Source organism: Entamoeba dispar, genomic scaffold (assembly GCF_000209125.1).
Source record: "Entamoeba dispar SAW760 scf_1105229460201 genomic scaffold, whole genome shotgun sequence".
In the NCBI taxonomy this organism is placed as follows: Eukaryota; Evosea; order Mastigamoebida; family Endamoebidae; genus Entamoeba; species Entamoeba dispar.
The window spans coordinates 4,760-16,285 of NW_001854074.1; the positions used below are offsets into that span (position 1 = coordinate 4,760).

The window sequence follows — 11,526 nt, forward strand, 5'->3', positions numbered from 1 at the left end:
TTAATTCAAATGGATTTCATAAAACCTTATAATCAATAAAATAATTAAAATATTGGTAGTATTAAAAAATTAATTTCTTATAGTTGTTTTTTTATCTCTACATTAAGTCTACTAACTTTATTGAGATTAATACAACCTATATATTTTCATATATATTAATTTAGTACAACTGTTGAAGTAAAATATCATTAAATTAATATTAACCTTTGATCCGTGTACTTCTTATTTAATTCTTTTTTAAATAAAACATAAATTTATTTTTAAAAAATACTTAAAAATTATGGTTTCAATATTTTAAAACTATTTAAAAATAATAAATGAGAAATAAATAACTCATTTTATGATTTAGGTATAGAACTTAAAAATAAAGCTCCTTTAGGAATTGATATTTTAATTGGATTATTTTCAATAATCACTCTTAATGCATTAGATTCTACAGGTGTCCATCCAATAATTTCTAAATCTGACAATTTATTGTTTTCATAATAAAAAAGTATTAAAGAAAGACTTTGTGTGAATATTCCTTTAAAAGATTCAAAAGGAATAATTTTTTGTAAAGAAGGTATTTCTCCTGAATTTTTTGTAATAAATAATAGATGGGTTTCTGTAATAACAATTACTTCAATCTTTCTTTCAGTTACTTTTCTAACACAATCAAAATATTTTAAATTTTGATACATCCCTTCATTGGATTCCATCATCATAGACCATCCAGTAGCACTTTTTTCATTATACACACCCCCAGCAACATACCATGGAAATCTAATTCTATCTTCTGCAATACTACCACATGTTTCTCCTGATATTCCCATTCCTAAATTTTGAACTAACCCAACAACACCATCAATTGGTTTTAATACAACTCCTGTAACACCAGCAACTAATCCACCTACAAAACCAATTGGACCTAATAAACTTGATTTTTCTTTTGCCATTTGGTACATTGTAGATGGGGTTGTCCAAATACCTTTTACACCAGAAGCAATTCCAGTTGTTAATACATCTACTCCTTGATTAACACTTTTAACAAATGAATCACTAAGTGCTTTTTTAAACTCTTCTGGTATTTTTTTTTCTACATCTTTAAATAATTTTATTGGAATTACATACCTTTCAAAAGTTTTATAGTCAACAGTTTCATATGATAAACGAATATTATTTAAACCAACAATTCCACTTGCCCATTGTTTTTTTATTGAAGGGAAATCAATTTCTTTTGAAAAGTATTCAATAATTAGTTTAATGAATTGTATTAATTCCATTTCAATAGGTTTTGAACTAAATTTATGAATAACAATTGGTACATTTTTTACAGCATTCATTTGTGTTAAATGATGTAAAGTTGTTGCTGATTCAGAAAGAGGAGGAGGTTCTTTTTGAGAAGGGTTAATAGTGAGATGGAAAGCAATAGAATTACAAATGAACTTTTCAATTTTAACATAAAATTTATGTTTTTCAACGTTTTGATTAGTAACGGATGATTTAAAAATATTTTTAACAATAGAATGATAAATAGAATATACTTCTATTGCCCTTGCAAGAAAAGCAGGATCGATTTGAATTTCTGTTGTTTGAATTGCTACTGTCATTTCTACAATATGTAATGAATGACTTGTTAATTCATTAACACCTGTTCTTAATAATTTACAGCCGATATGGAAATAATGTTGTTTATTAAATTGAATCCAATCTGAAGGAGAAGGAGATAAAATTACCGGTTTGCTATTAATTAAAGTAACATCTTGATTATCAATTTGTATATAATCAATAGAAAATTCAACACCTGAATGTGAAAAAGTTTGAACTAATTTTAATTGCATATTAAATAAAGAAATATAAAGAAATTCATTATCATTAATAAGAATTGATATTCCAAAATTAGTAAACTTAATATTAAAATCATACAAAGGAATAGTATTTAAAGAATTTTCATAAACAGAAGTTAAAGTAAAATTAATAAATGTTGTTGATTTTTCTAATGAAAATGAAGAATAAACAATTTCAATTTTCTTTTTTTCATTATTATTAAATTCTAATTGATGATGTTGAGAAGAAATAATTGGATTAATAATTGTATTATTTTTATCATATATTTGTAGTGTATGTTTTAATGTTGGTACTGTCCATGCAAAAGGAAGTGATTGATTAGGTTGAATTGTATATGTATGAATTGTTTCTGTTTGAGAAAAAGTAATTGGAATATTTGTATAATTTTGAATACATAAATAATATTCTTCTATTCCATCAATACAAATAATATATTCCATTTGATTTAAAGTAATATTAATTGAAATAATAATATACCTTTCATTTTTTGAACTTAAAATCATTTGACAATTTACTTCTTTATTAATTTCAAATTGTTCACTTTCAAATAACTCTTTATTTATTTCAATTTCTAATGATATTTTAAATTCTCCACTAACATTACAAGGAGCATATCCTTTAGCCATAACATTTGTTCCATGAGGAAATTGAGAACAATAAAATTTAATTTTATGTTCACTTCTATTATGAATAACATAACGTTGTTTTAAAATAATTATTTCTTTGTTACTTTTTTCTTCAATACTTTTTGAATAAACAATATCAATAGGAGGATTTCCAAGAAGAATAATTCCATTTTCTTCATTTGGAAGAAGAACTCCTTTTAATTTTTTATAATTATTTTGATCACTTTTTAACATTAACATTCCATTAATAGATTTATTATTTATTTTTATATTATCTTCACAAAATTGTGTCATTGGTACTAAACTTCCATTTGTTGGTAATGAAATATTATTATAAATTAATGGAAGTAATGTTTGATTTTGTACAAATTGGTTAACTCCAAAATGAACATTAGTTGGACGACTTTCATTTTCTTCAAATTTCATTAAAATATAATTTACTTGTGTTGGTGAATTAAATACAATTCTTCTTGAACGAAGGTTAGATGGAAATAAATAAAATTCTTCTGAATTTAATAATAATATTGTTGGTTCCATTGTAAATCCATCAATACAATCATTAAGTATTTTAATAAACCCACTCATTCTTTCATTATTATGAGCATAACTTAAAGTTCCAAAAGGTGGAATAATAAGTTGTGTTTTATTTCTATCAAGTAAAGTTAATAATAACGTTGAAGGTAAATGAGAATGAAATATATAAGGATGTTGAATAATAAAGTTAACTGTTCTAACATATTTCTTTTCTTTATTTAGTTGAGGAATTCCTACTTTTGGAGTAATCATTAAAATTTTAACAGGGGCTGAACCAAATAATTTAGTAATTGGAATTTCCCATTGTTTATTAAATTCACTTGTTTCAGTTGGTATGTGTCCTGTGTATGGAGGATTTGGAGGAGGAATTGGTTCGTTCATAGGAGTTACATCAATTGAGAAATGAGTTCTACTAAATATTGGTTGAAGATAATAAATATTTTGAGGTTGTAATGAAAATGAAATAACATTGGGTTTAGATGGTGTAGAAACATAAACCTTTACTTTTTCATTTGTTTGATTTAAAACGCTAATTGGTGAACTTATTTTTAATTCTTTTAATGAACTTCTTTCAATAATTAAATACCCACCATGTTTATTTGTTTTTAATGAAGTTAATTCAATAATTTGTTTAATACCACCAATAGTAAAAGAAATATCTTTATATCCATTCATCTTTATTTGAAGTAAACTTCCTTTAGGTAAATTAATTGAAGAATTCATTTTAGCAAATAATGTAATGTTAGAAATAGTTATTTCTAAATCCATTCCACTATAATTTATTAATGAAAATGGTTGTAATATTGGTAATTCTTCTTTTTGTTTCGGTGTAATAATTTGTGAAATATCATTAATTTCTCTATTAAATGAATTAAATGCATTTAATAATGAGCTAATAGAAAGAATTGCATAAGGTGTAATATTTACATTTAAATTTTTTTCAAAAAGAATTCTTGTTGATGTACCAATCCAAGCACACTTTATTGTTGTTATATCAATTAATGATTCATATTTTTGTTTATCTGCATTAAAGCAATCAACTTCTAACGAAAACACATTTGTTAATACTCCACTTTTACCATCAATACTAAAATTATTAATAATTATTTTAATACATTTAATATCTGTAGCAATTGTTAATGTAATATTTGGAATACTAACTTTATATGAATGTAATGACGGTGTTTTAATTGGAAGAATAATTGGTTTTTGTTGTGAAACAAAAGGTTGATAAATAGTACATTTATTTTGAATAGAATCTTTTATATTTTGTTTAAAGAATACTTTTAAATTATCATTTAATTGTTGAAAAAGATGTTGGAGAATAAGGAATTCATAAGCTCCAATAAAGAAATGAAGATTATTAGATGTAAAATTAATTAATAAATTTGGTTGAAATTGATGTTTTTGTAATGTTTTAGATATTGACAATGTAAATTTAGTTTTACTAAATATTTCATGTTGTGTTGATTTCATAGAAACATTATTAAATTCTAAAAAAAGTGATTTTAACTCATTTGTAATAATTTTTTTGTCTAAATATTGAATAACATTTTGTGTAATAATACTTCCGTTTGTTGAATATTCTAATGCAATTACACATCTTTCTTGATTATCTTCAAATAATATTATTCCGTCACTAATACTAATATTTACTTTAAAAGGTATTTCAGTATTAACTTTAAGATATCCACCTATAAACTTTAATATTTGTCCCCAATATTCTTGTAATTTATTAATATCTCTTGGAATACAAATTAATTGTGGTCTATTCATTTTAATATTTAACTCAGATTCTTTTCCGACCTTAGCCTTTAGTTCAAATGGAGTATTTTTACTTAAAACTATTATTGGTTTGTTTTCATCATTTACTTGTAATGACTTAAATTGTGATTGTATTGTAATCATATCCGTTTCTTTCTTTTCATTATAATTTTGACATTTTATTTCTAATCCTTTTAATGAATATCTTAATGTGTTTGGAACTGTTAAATTTGTTTCTTTCACTCGTATATTCAAACGAAATCTAGTTCTCATCAATTCTTATAAATTAAAAATTTTTAAGTCTTTTTTCTTTTTTCATAACAAAATTATACCTTCATTAACACCTTTTTATCAAAATAATAAAAATTTTTTCAATGAAATCTTTAAAGTATTTTTGAGATTATTAATGTTCTCATATTTCCAAAACTCTAATTTTTGTTATTGAGCTACTTATAAATAAAAGTGATTGTATAAACATTATTTAGTTGAAAAATTCTTGCATAAAAATAATTTATAAATAAAATAAAAACGACTCAATAAAAAATAAAAGAAAAACGAATAAAAAGTTAAAAATGAAAAGAATACAAAAGAAAAAAAAATTAAAAACAAACTAAAAAAATAAAGAAAAAACTAGAAAAAGAAAGAAAAAAAAAAAGATAATGGAAGAACAAAAGATCTTATGTATATCATTCAATCAAGACTTCTCATGTTTTGCTCTTGGAACTACAAAAGGGTTTTGTGTATATGGTATTGAACAAACTCGATTAAGAGAACGTTTCAAAAGAAATTTCAATGGAGGTGTTGGAATTATTGAATTATTATATAAATCAAATTTGGTAGCATTAGTTGGAGGTGGACCACAACCCGTTTTTCCACCAACTAAAGTTATTATTTGGGATGATTATCAAAATAAAGGAATTGCAGAATTAGAATATGACACTCCTGTACGTGCAGTAAGATTAAAAAGAGATATTATTGTTGTTGTTGTAGATACTTCAGTATTTGTTTATGACTTCAGAAATTTAAATTTAAGACAAACCTTTAAAACTTGTCCAAATCCAAAAGGATTAATTGCCGTTTCATCTTCAGATAAGAAAGTTATTGCTTATCCTTCTGTTCAAGAAGGTAGTGTTGTTGTTGCCAATTTAGAAACAGGTGCTTCTACTACAATCGAAGCACATAAACATTCTATTTCTGCTTTATGTTTAAGTCCTGAGGCTAATTTATTGGTTAGTGCATCTTCAGAAGGAACATTATTTAGAGTATGGGATACTGCACGTGGTGAGAAAGTAGGAGAATTTAGAAGAGGAAAAAGTGCAGCTGAAATTTATAGTGTTAATTTCAGCCAAGATGGTAAATTTATTGTAACAAATAGTAATAGAGGAACAATTCATGTTTATTCTCTTTCTCAAGATGGAGACGTTTCTAATAAAGAATCTAAATTTTCTAAAATTGTTCCAGGATTTAGTGGAATTTATGGATGTTGTGAATGTCCAATTACACCAGACATTTACACTGCAGTATTCTTCGGATGGCAAAATAGTCCAACTACTTGTGTAATGGCAATTACTATTGAGGGAACGTTTATGAAGTTTAATATGCAAACAGACAAAGGAAAGGTAGTGATGGTTGTTGATGATTCTTCTTTAATACTTTAATCTGACTTAATTTCTTTTTCATTTTATTTTATAATCATTTTTTAAATCTCAATCTGAGTATAGTAAAAGTTATAGTTTTTATATTATTTTAATTTTAGGAAAACTGCAAATTCATAATCAAAGGAACAAGTATAAATGACAGAAATAAAAAAGTTACAAGATTTAAATAAATTTTTAATTCAGTGCACGGGGAAGAATAGGTATAATGTTTTATTAGATTCTAATGAAGAAGAAATAAATACTAATAATCTAATAAACAAAATAAGAGATAAAACTGGATTAATGGTAGTATGTAAATATGGAGAAATAGTATTTGGATGTTACAATTCAAATATGCTTTCTGAAAAAGGTCAAACACTTTATGTAGATAAAGACAAGAAACACTTTGTATTTATTTTTAATACAACTATAAACAAAGGTGAAAAGTATCAAAAAATTGATTACCAGAATCAAAGCCTTATTATTAAAATTATTCCTAAAGCAGGTAAATCAAATTCTAGTCAAAATTATTTATTGGAGTGTTATGGTGCTTTTATTCTAGAAAGTGAGTCAAGTGCAAAAAGGAGCCAAATTGATTATTCATTTCCTGGTAATTATGATGTTAAAAAAGGAGTTAGTGCTGATATTTTCATTGGTCAAAAATTTTTTATATATGATAGTTTAACGATATTAGAGTGGTTGTAAAAGTACTTAGTCATTGAATTTAAAAAATAACTTAATCGTATTATTGTATCACATCTCTCTTTATTTCTTTTATATTACAAATATAGAAAAAAAAATAAAAACAAAACAATACTTTCTTTTATTTCATTATTAAAAAAGAAGAGGAGTCAATAAAAAGAAGAGGTTTGAGTGAATGTGTTAATGTTGTGAGTGTATTTAATAATGTTAATGTAATTGTTTTATTTATGTGTTTCTGAGTAAGAAACAAATAAAAATAAGAATAAAAGAAAGAACTAGAATTGATAATAATAAGGATTGAAGAAATAATTATTAAATAAAATAATATCTTATTTGGTTTATAATTTTCTTAGTATTTTATGAGTAGATAATTGGATATAAATAAGATATGATTGTCTTTATTTTTTAAATGAAATGAATCATACATTTTGATTTATATTGGTATTTGTTTTATTTATTAATTAGTAGTTATATTTTCAAATATAAACATAAAACTCATAAAATAATAATATGTTATTAATAAATAGAAAGGATATTTCATTTTGATTAATGAAAGATGATAAATATAATTAATATAAATATATATTATCAATTAATATTATTTTTAAGTAACTATTTCTTTGTACATTATAGACATAGAATAGAATTATTTATTATTTAATATTATTATGAATATCATATATAAGATTTTTATTTATTGGATTTTATTCTTATTTATCTGATATTAAATTTTGATATTTCATTCTATTGTTATTTTTCATGTTTTGTAATTCTTATTTTTATTTATTAGTTTCATTATATTATTGTTCTTCTTTCTTGATTCATTATCCCTTTATATATTATTATAAAAAACTTCTTTCTAATTGTGTTATTTTCTTTATAGTATTTTAAATACATTCTACTCTTATAATTCTAGAGAACTTGATTGATTCTTCTTTTTTATTTTCATATATTCTATGTTAAATGAATCTATATGATAATGAAATTATATTAGTTTAATCAATCATTTAAAACAAGAAGTAATAGATAATATAATTGTGAATGATGTTATTTTTATTGTTTTTATTTCTCTTTGATTATTCAAGATATTATTCTGTTCTAACCAAAAAGTCTTCTTTATTATTGAATTATTTTTGTTTTAATCCTAATAAATAAGATAAATTCATTTTCTTTTCTACTTTATTCATTTATCTCAAAGATTGGGATCAATCGTAAAACATATAACTTTTCTGTTTCAAGAATGATGGAATCAATGATTTTAGGTCTCAAATTATGTTTAACTGCCATTTCTATAATTGCTTTTGGGTCGTTATCTTGAATTATTACAATATAACCAATTCCTCTTGGTGATAATATATCCCACAAATGTTCAATTACACAATCAATTTTTTCTCTCCCATCTTTTCCTCCTGCCCAACTTAATGAAAGATATGAATGATGAAGTTCTTCTTCTGGTGTTGGAACATATGGTGGATTGTATATAAACAAATCAATTGATTCGTCTCTGATTGATTCTATCAATGAGCTTTCAATTAAATTCCCTTCTTTATGAACTTTTTTCGTACATTCAAGTGCATACGGATTAATATCACTGCAGAATGTAGTTATTCGTGGGAATAATTCTTTAACGTATTTTGATACAATACCACTTCCAACTCCAATTTCAAGTGATGTCATTGGTTCATGACTGTTAATGAAATCTCTTTCTTTTTCTAAAACATTCATTAACAAATAACTATCAACATCTGGTTTATAGACATTATCCCATGTTTCTTTACCTACAAGAGGAATAACATCGGGGTATTTTTCCATCTTTTTTTTTTCTTTTTTTTTTTTCTTTTTATTATTATATTATATTAATAATAATATTTATTCATTTATATATTATTTATTGTTTATTCTATCTTTTGTATTCTCTTGAGTTTTGTTCCATTCTTCTAACTACAATTAAACATTCAAAATAAAATAACAAAGATGAATATGTTATTATTATTTATTCTTTTTTTTTATATATGATAATAATGAGAACGAAATAATGAATGAAATTAATCTGAAATGATTTAAATTGAATCAAAGTTGTATTGTAAAACTATTTCATTCTTCTTAGTATTATCTTTTTCAACAAATTTAATTAAATAATCTTGAGTTACTTGTATTATGTTATTTTATTTCTTTCTCTATTGTAGTGATATCTTTCTTTATTTTATTTCATCAATTTATGAAAATTGTGAATATAAATGAACTAGATATTAGAAAATCAATCAACCAGTATTTTAATTTAATTTGTATATCATTTATTAATTAAAAGGATACATATGATATCAATTGAAATATTTCCATTCTTAATGATATTATTATTTAAGATAGGTTCATTTAGTTATGAAAAGTGATATTTTTGATAGTTATTGTTTGGTTCAATGAATTAGTTTTCAGTTCAAAAGAACACGAAATAAACAGTTGAACAGATACAAAGTATTCTCAACAAGTAGAACAAATAACTACGAAGAAGTCAAAGAGATGGAAGATAATTAATTATTGAGTTTACAATATTCATTAAAATAAAATGTATTTAGAATCTTGTTTATCTAATATTATCTTTTAGACAGTATTCTTTCATTAAATAAGTTGAAACACACTATTTATTGTTTATAGTATAAAATGAATTGAATAAACAACAATAAAATGAGAAATTTATTAGAATTCTCATCATTAACAATCTCATTGATATTTCAAATGAAGAACAACTAATTAATAAAGAAGACATCATTCTATTTATTAATGAATATTTATAACAATGGGTTTATATTATTAATGAAGATGATATAACAGAAGAACATTATAAATACACAATTATTAATGATAAAGAATATTTATTCAATATAATGAAACAAAGAATTTCAACTAATAAAATGAAAAATTTGAATTATATATTAAACAAACAATAGAAAAAAATAAACAATATGATATACAAGAAATCATCTACAAAATTTAATAAGAAATATAATTGAAATTAATTTTTTGTATAATCATAAAACTTTATTTTCACAAGTGTTTAGAAATTAAATGATAAAGTAAGAAATAGAAGTAATTAATTTTTATGTATAAAAAAGATTACAATAACAACAAAGTAATGTAAAATTGAATATAATTGAATAAAACTTATTAATAAGATATAGTTTAAACACATTATTTGTTATTAAAAATAACTTAATTGTATTATCAAAATGACAAATATTGAACAAAACAAACTAATAATTAAAATAAATATTAATAGATGAAATTTGATTTTGAACATTAGAAATACTATTGTAATGATACGAAAAAAAGGAAATAAATAAGAGAAAAATAAAGAGATGTGAAGAGAAAGAATGATATAAAAGAAATAAAGTGAAATTAGGAAGTAGAAGAAGATGAAAAGAATAAGAAAATTGAGAATATAAAATGAAAGAAAATAAAAAGGGGGTATATCAAAAAGACATAATAAAAGATGAAAAGAATGATGAAATAAAGGATGTATTTTTATTATAGAAATTAGAAATATGAAATAAAAAAAGCATTTAATTTATTGATGCAAATTATTTAACAATATTTTATTTATGCAATTTATTTTATTCTTTTTTATTTTTATGATTTTTATTTATATATATAATTTATTATCAGTGTTTATTATATAATCAGTTAAGATGATATATGATTAGTATATAATATGTAATAAATAATAAATAATAATTTCATATGATATAGATAGAAGATATAAAAATTAAATAAATAATAATAAATAATAAAGAAATAATAAGAGAAAAGAAATGATATAATAATAAATAAAATATATAAATGAAATAATAAATAAAATCAATATAATATAAATAATAAATAAAATTAATATAAAGAGAAAATTGATATAAAATATAAAAATATAATAAAAATGAAAATAAGATAAAGAAATATATTCATATATAATAAATTATATATAAATAGAAGTGTATTAATATATAAAATAAAATATAAATAATAAGAATATAAAATTAATAAAATATGATAAATAAAAAAAATATAGATAATATGATGATATATATAATATAATAATAAAATATATAAATATATAAAAATAAAATACATAAATAACATAATAATAACATAATAATAAAAATGTATACATACATTGAATCAAATATCATTTCTGAATCATTTATAATTCAGAACAATTTACCATAAAATGATACAAAATATAAAGAAATATAAATGAATATAGAATGAGTATTTAATTTACTTTTTTATTTTTTATTTTTATTTTAATAACAAAATAATAAAAATTAATTTATTTTAATGATTCAAAATATTTTATCCCTTTTTCTTTTTGGTATTTTTATTTAGATTCATTATTTCTTTCCTTATTTTGGTTCCCATTTATTACCGTTCTGGTCCTTCTTTTGTAT

General features: G+C 22.0%; 4 protein-coding genes across 4 annotated transcripts, besides 28 other annotated features; 2 read left to right on the forward strand and 2 right to left on the reverse strand.

Annotated features, from left to right (window-relative positions):
• Positions 1-26: 26 nt before the first annotated feature.
• Positions 27-76: a sequence feature (AT_rich).
• Positions 77-222: 146 nt separating this feature from the next.
• Positions 223-319: a sequence feature (AT_rich).
• A 19-nt stretch (positions 320-338) lies between these two features.
• Positions 339-5,024, reverse strand: EDI_252220 (uncharacterized protein; the record flags this gene model as incomplete). The annotated part of the gene is made up of 1 exon (XM_001736970.1): positions 339-5,024. One exon carries the CDS (start codon positions 5,022-5,024, stop codon positions 339-341), a length of 4,686 nt encoding a protein of 1,561 aa, XP_001737022.1.
• Positions 2,649-2,671: a sequence feature (AT_rich).
• Positions 2,697-2,728: a sequence feature (AT_rich).
• Positions 4,076-4,111: a sequence feature (AT_rich).
• Positions 5,025-5,030: 6 nt separating the features above from the next.
• Positions 5,031-5,051: a sequence feature (AT_rich).
• Positions 5,052-5,251: 200 nt separating this feature from the next.
• Positions 5,252-5,280: a sequence feature (AT_rich).
• A 9-nt stretch (positions 5,281-5,289) lies between these two features.
• Positions 5,290-5,406: a microsatellite.
• Positions 5,407-5,410: 4 nt separating this feature from the next.
• EDI_252230 (WD repeat domain phosphoinositide-interacting protein, putative) lies at positions 5,411-6,409 on the forward strand (the record flags this gene model as incomplete). Its single annotated transcript, XM_001736971.1, has 1 exon — positions 5,411-6,409. One exon carries the CDS (start codon positions 5,411-5,413, stop codon positions 6,407-6,409), a length of 999 nt encoding a protein of 332 aa, XP_001737023.1.
• Positions 6,410-6,484: 75 nt separating this feature from the next.
• Positions 6,485-6,506: a sequence feature (AT_rich).
• Positions 6,507-6,544: 38 nt separating this feature from the next.
• EDI_252240 (uncharacterized protein) lies at positions 6,545-7,093 on the forward strand (the record flags this gene model as incomplete). Its single annotated transcript, XM_001736972.1, has 1 exon — positions 6,545-7,093. The coding sequence occupies one exon, from the start codon at positions 6,545-6,547 to the stop codon at positions 7,091-7,093; it is 549 nt and encodes a 182-aa protein (XP_001737024.1).
• A 59-nt stretch (positions 7,094-7,152) lies between these two features.
• Positions 7,153-7,230: a sequence feature (AT_rich).
• A 163-nt stretch (positions 7,231-7,393) lies between these two features.
• Positions 7,394-7,418: a sequence feature (AT_rich).
• Positions 7,419-7,538: 120 nt separating this feature from the next.
• Positions 7,539-7,698: a sequence feature (AT_rich).
• Positions 7,699-7,734: 36 nt separating this feature from the next.
• Positions 7,735-7,775: a sequence feature (AT_rich).
• Position 7,776: 1 nt separating this feature from the next.
• Positions 7,777-7,907: a microsatellite.
• A 14-nt stretch (positions 7,908-7,921) lies between these two features.
• Positions 7,922-7,942: a sequence feature (AT_rich).
• Positions 7,943-8,269: 327 nt separating this feature from the next.
• Positions 8,270-8,902, reverse strand: EDI_252250 (n6-DNA-methyltransferase, putative; the record flags this gene model as incomplete). The annotated part of the gene is made up of 1 exon (XM_001736973.1): positions 8,270-8,902. One exon carries the CDS (start codon positions 8,900-8,902, stop codon positions 8,270-8,272), a length of 633 nt encoding a protein of 210 aa, XP_001737025.1.
• A 1-nt stretch (position 8,903) lies between these two features.
• Positions 8,904-8,932: a microsatellite.
• Positions 8,933-8,983: a sequence feature (AT_rich).
• Positions 8,984-9,073: 90 nt separating this feature from the next.
• Positions 9,074-9,113: a sequence feature (AT_rich).
• Positions 9,114-9,359: 246 nt separating this feature from the next.
• Positions 9,360-9,397: a sequence feature (AT_rich).
• Positions 9,398-10,073: 676 nt separating this feature from the next.
• Positions 10,074-10,133: a sequence feature (AT_rich).
• A 206-nt stretch (positions 10,134-10,339) lies between these two features.
• Positions 10,340-10,363: a sequence feature (AT_rich).
• A 46-nt stretch (positions 10,364-10,409) lies between these two features.
• Positions 10,410-10,587: a microsatellite.
• A 78-nt stretch (positions 10,588-10,665) lies between these two features.
• Positions 10,666-10,731: a microsatellite.
• A 57-nt stretch (positions 10,732-10,788) lies between these two features.
• Positions 10,789-10,822: a sequence feature (AT_rich).
• A 34-nt stretch (positions 10,823-10,856) lies between these two features.
• Positions 10,857-11,025: a microsatellite.
• Positions 11,026-11,032: 7 nt separating this feature from the next.
• Positions 11,033-11,067: a sequence feature (AT_rich).
• A 9-nt stretch (positions 11,068-11,076) lies between these two features.
• Positions 11,077-11,233: a microsatellite.
• A 115-nt stretch (positions 11,234-11,348) lies between these two features.
• Positions 11,349-11,435: a sequence feature (AT_rich).
• Between the last annotated feature and the right edge of the window lie 91 nt (positions 11,436-11,526).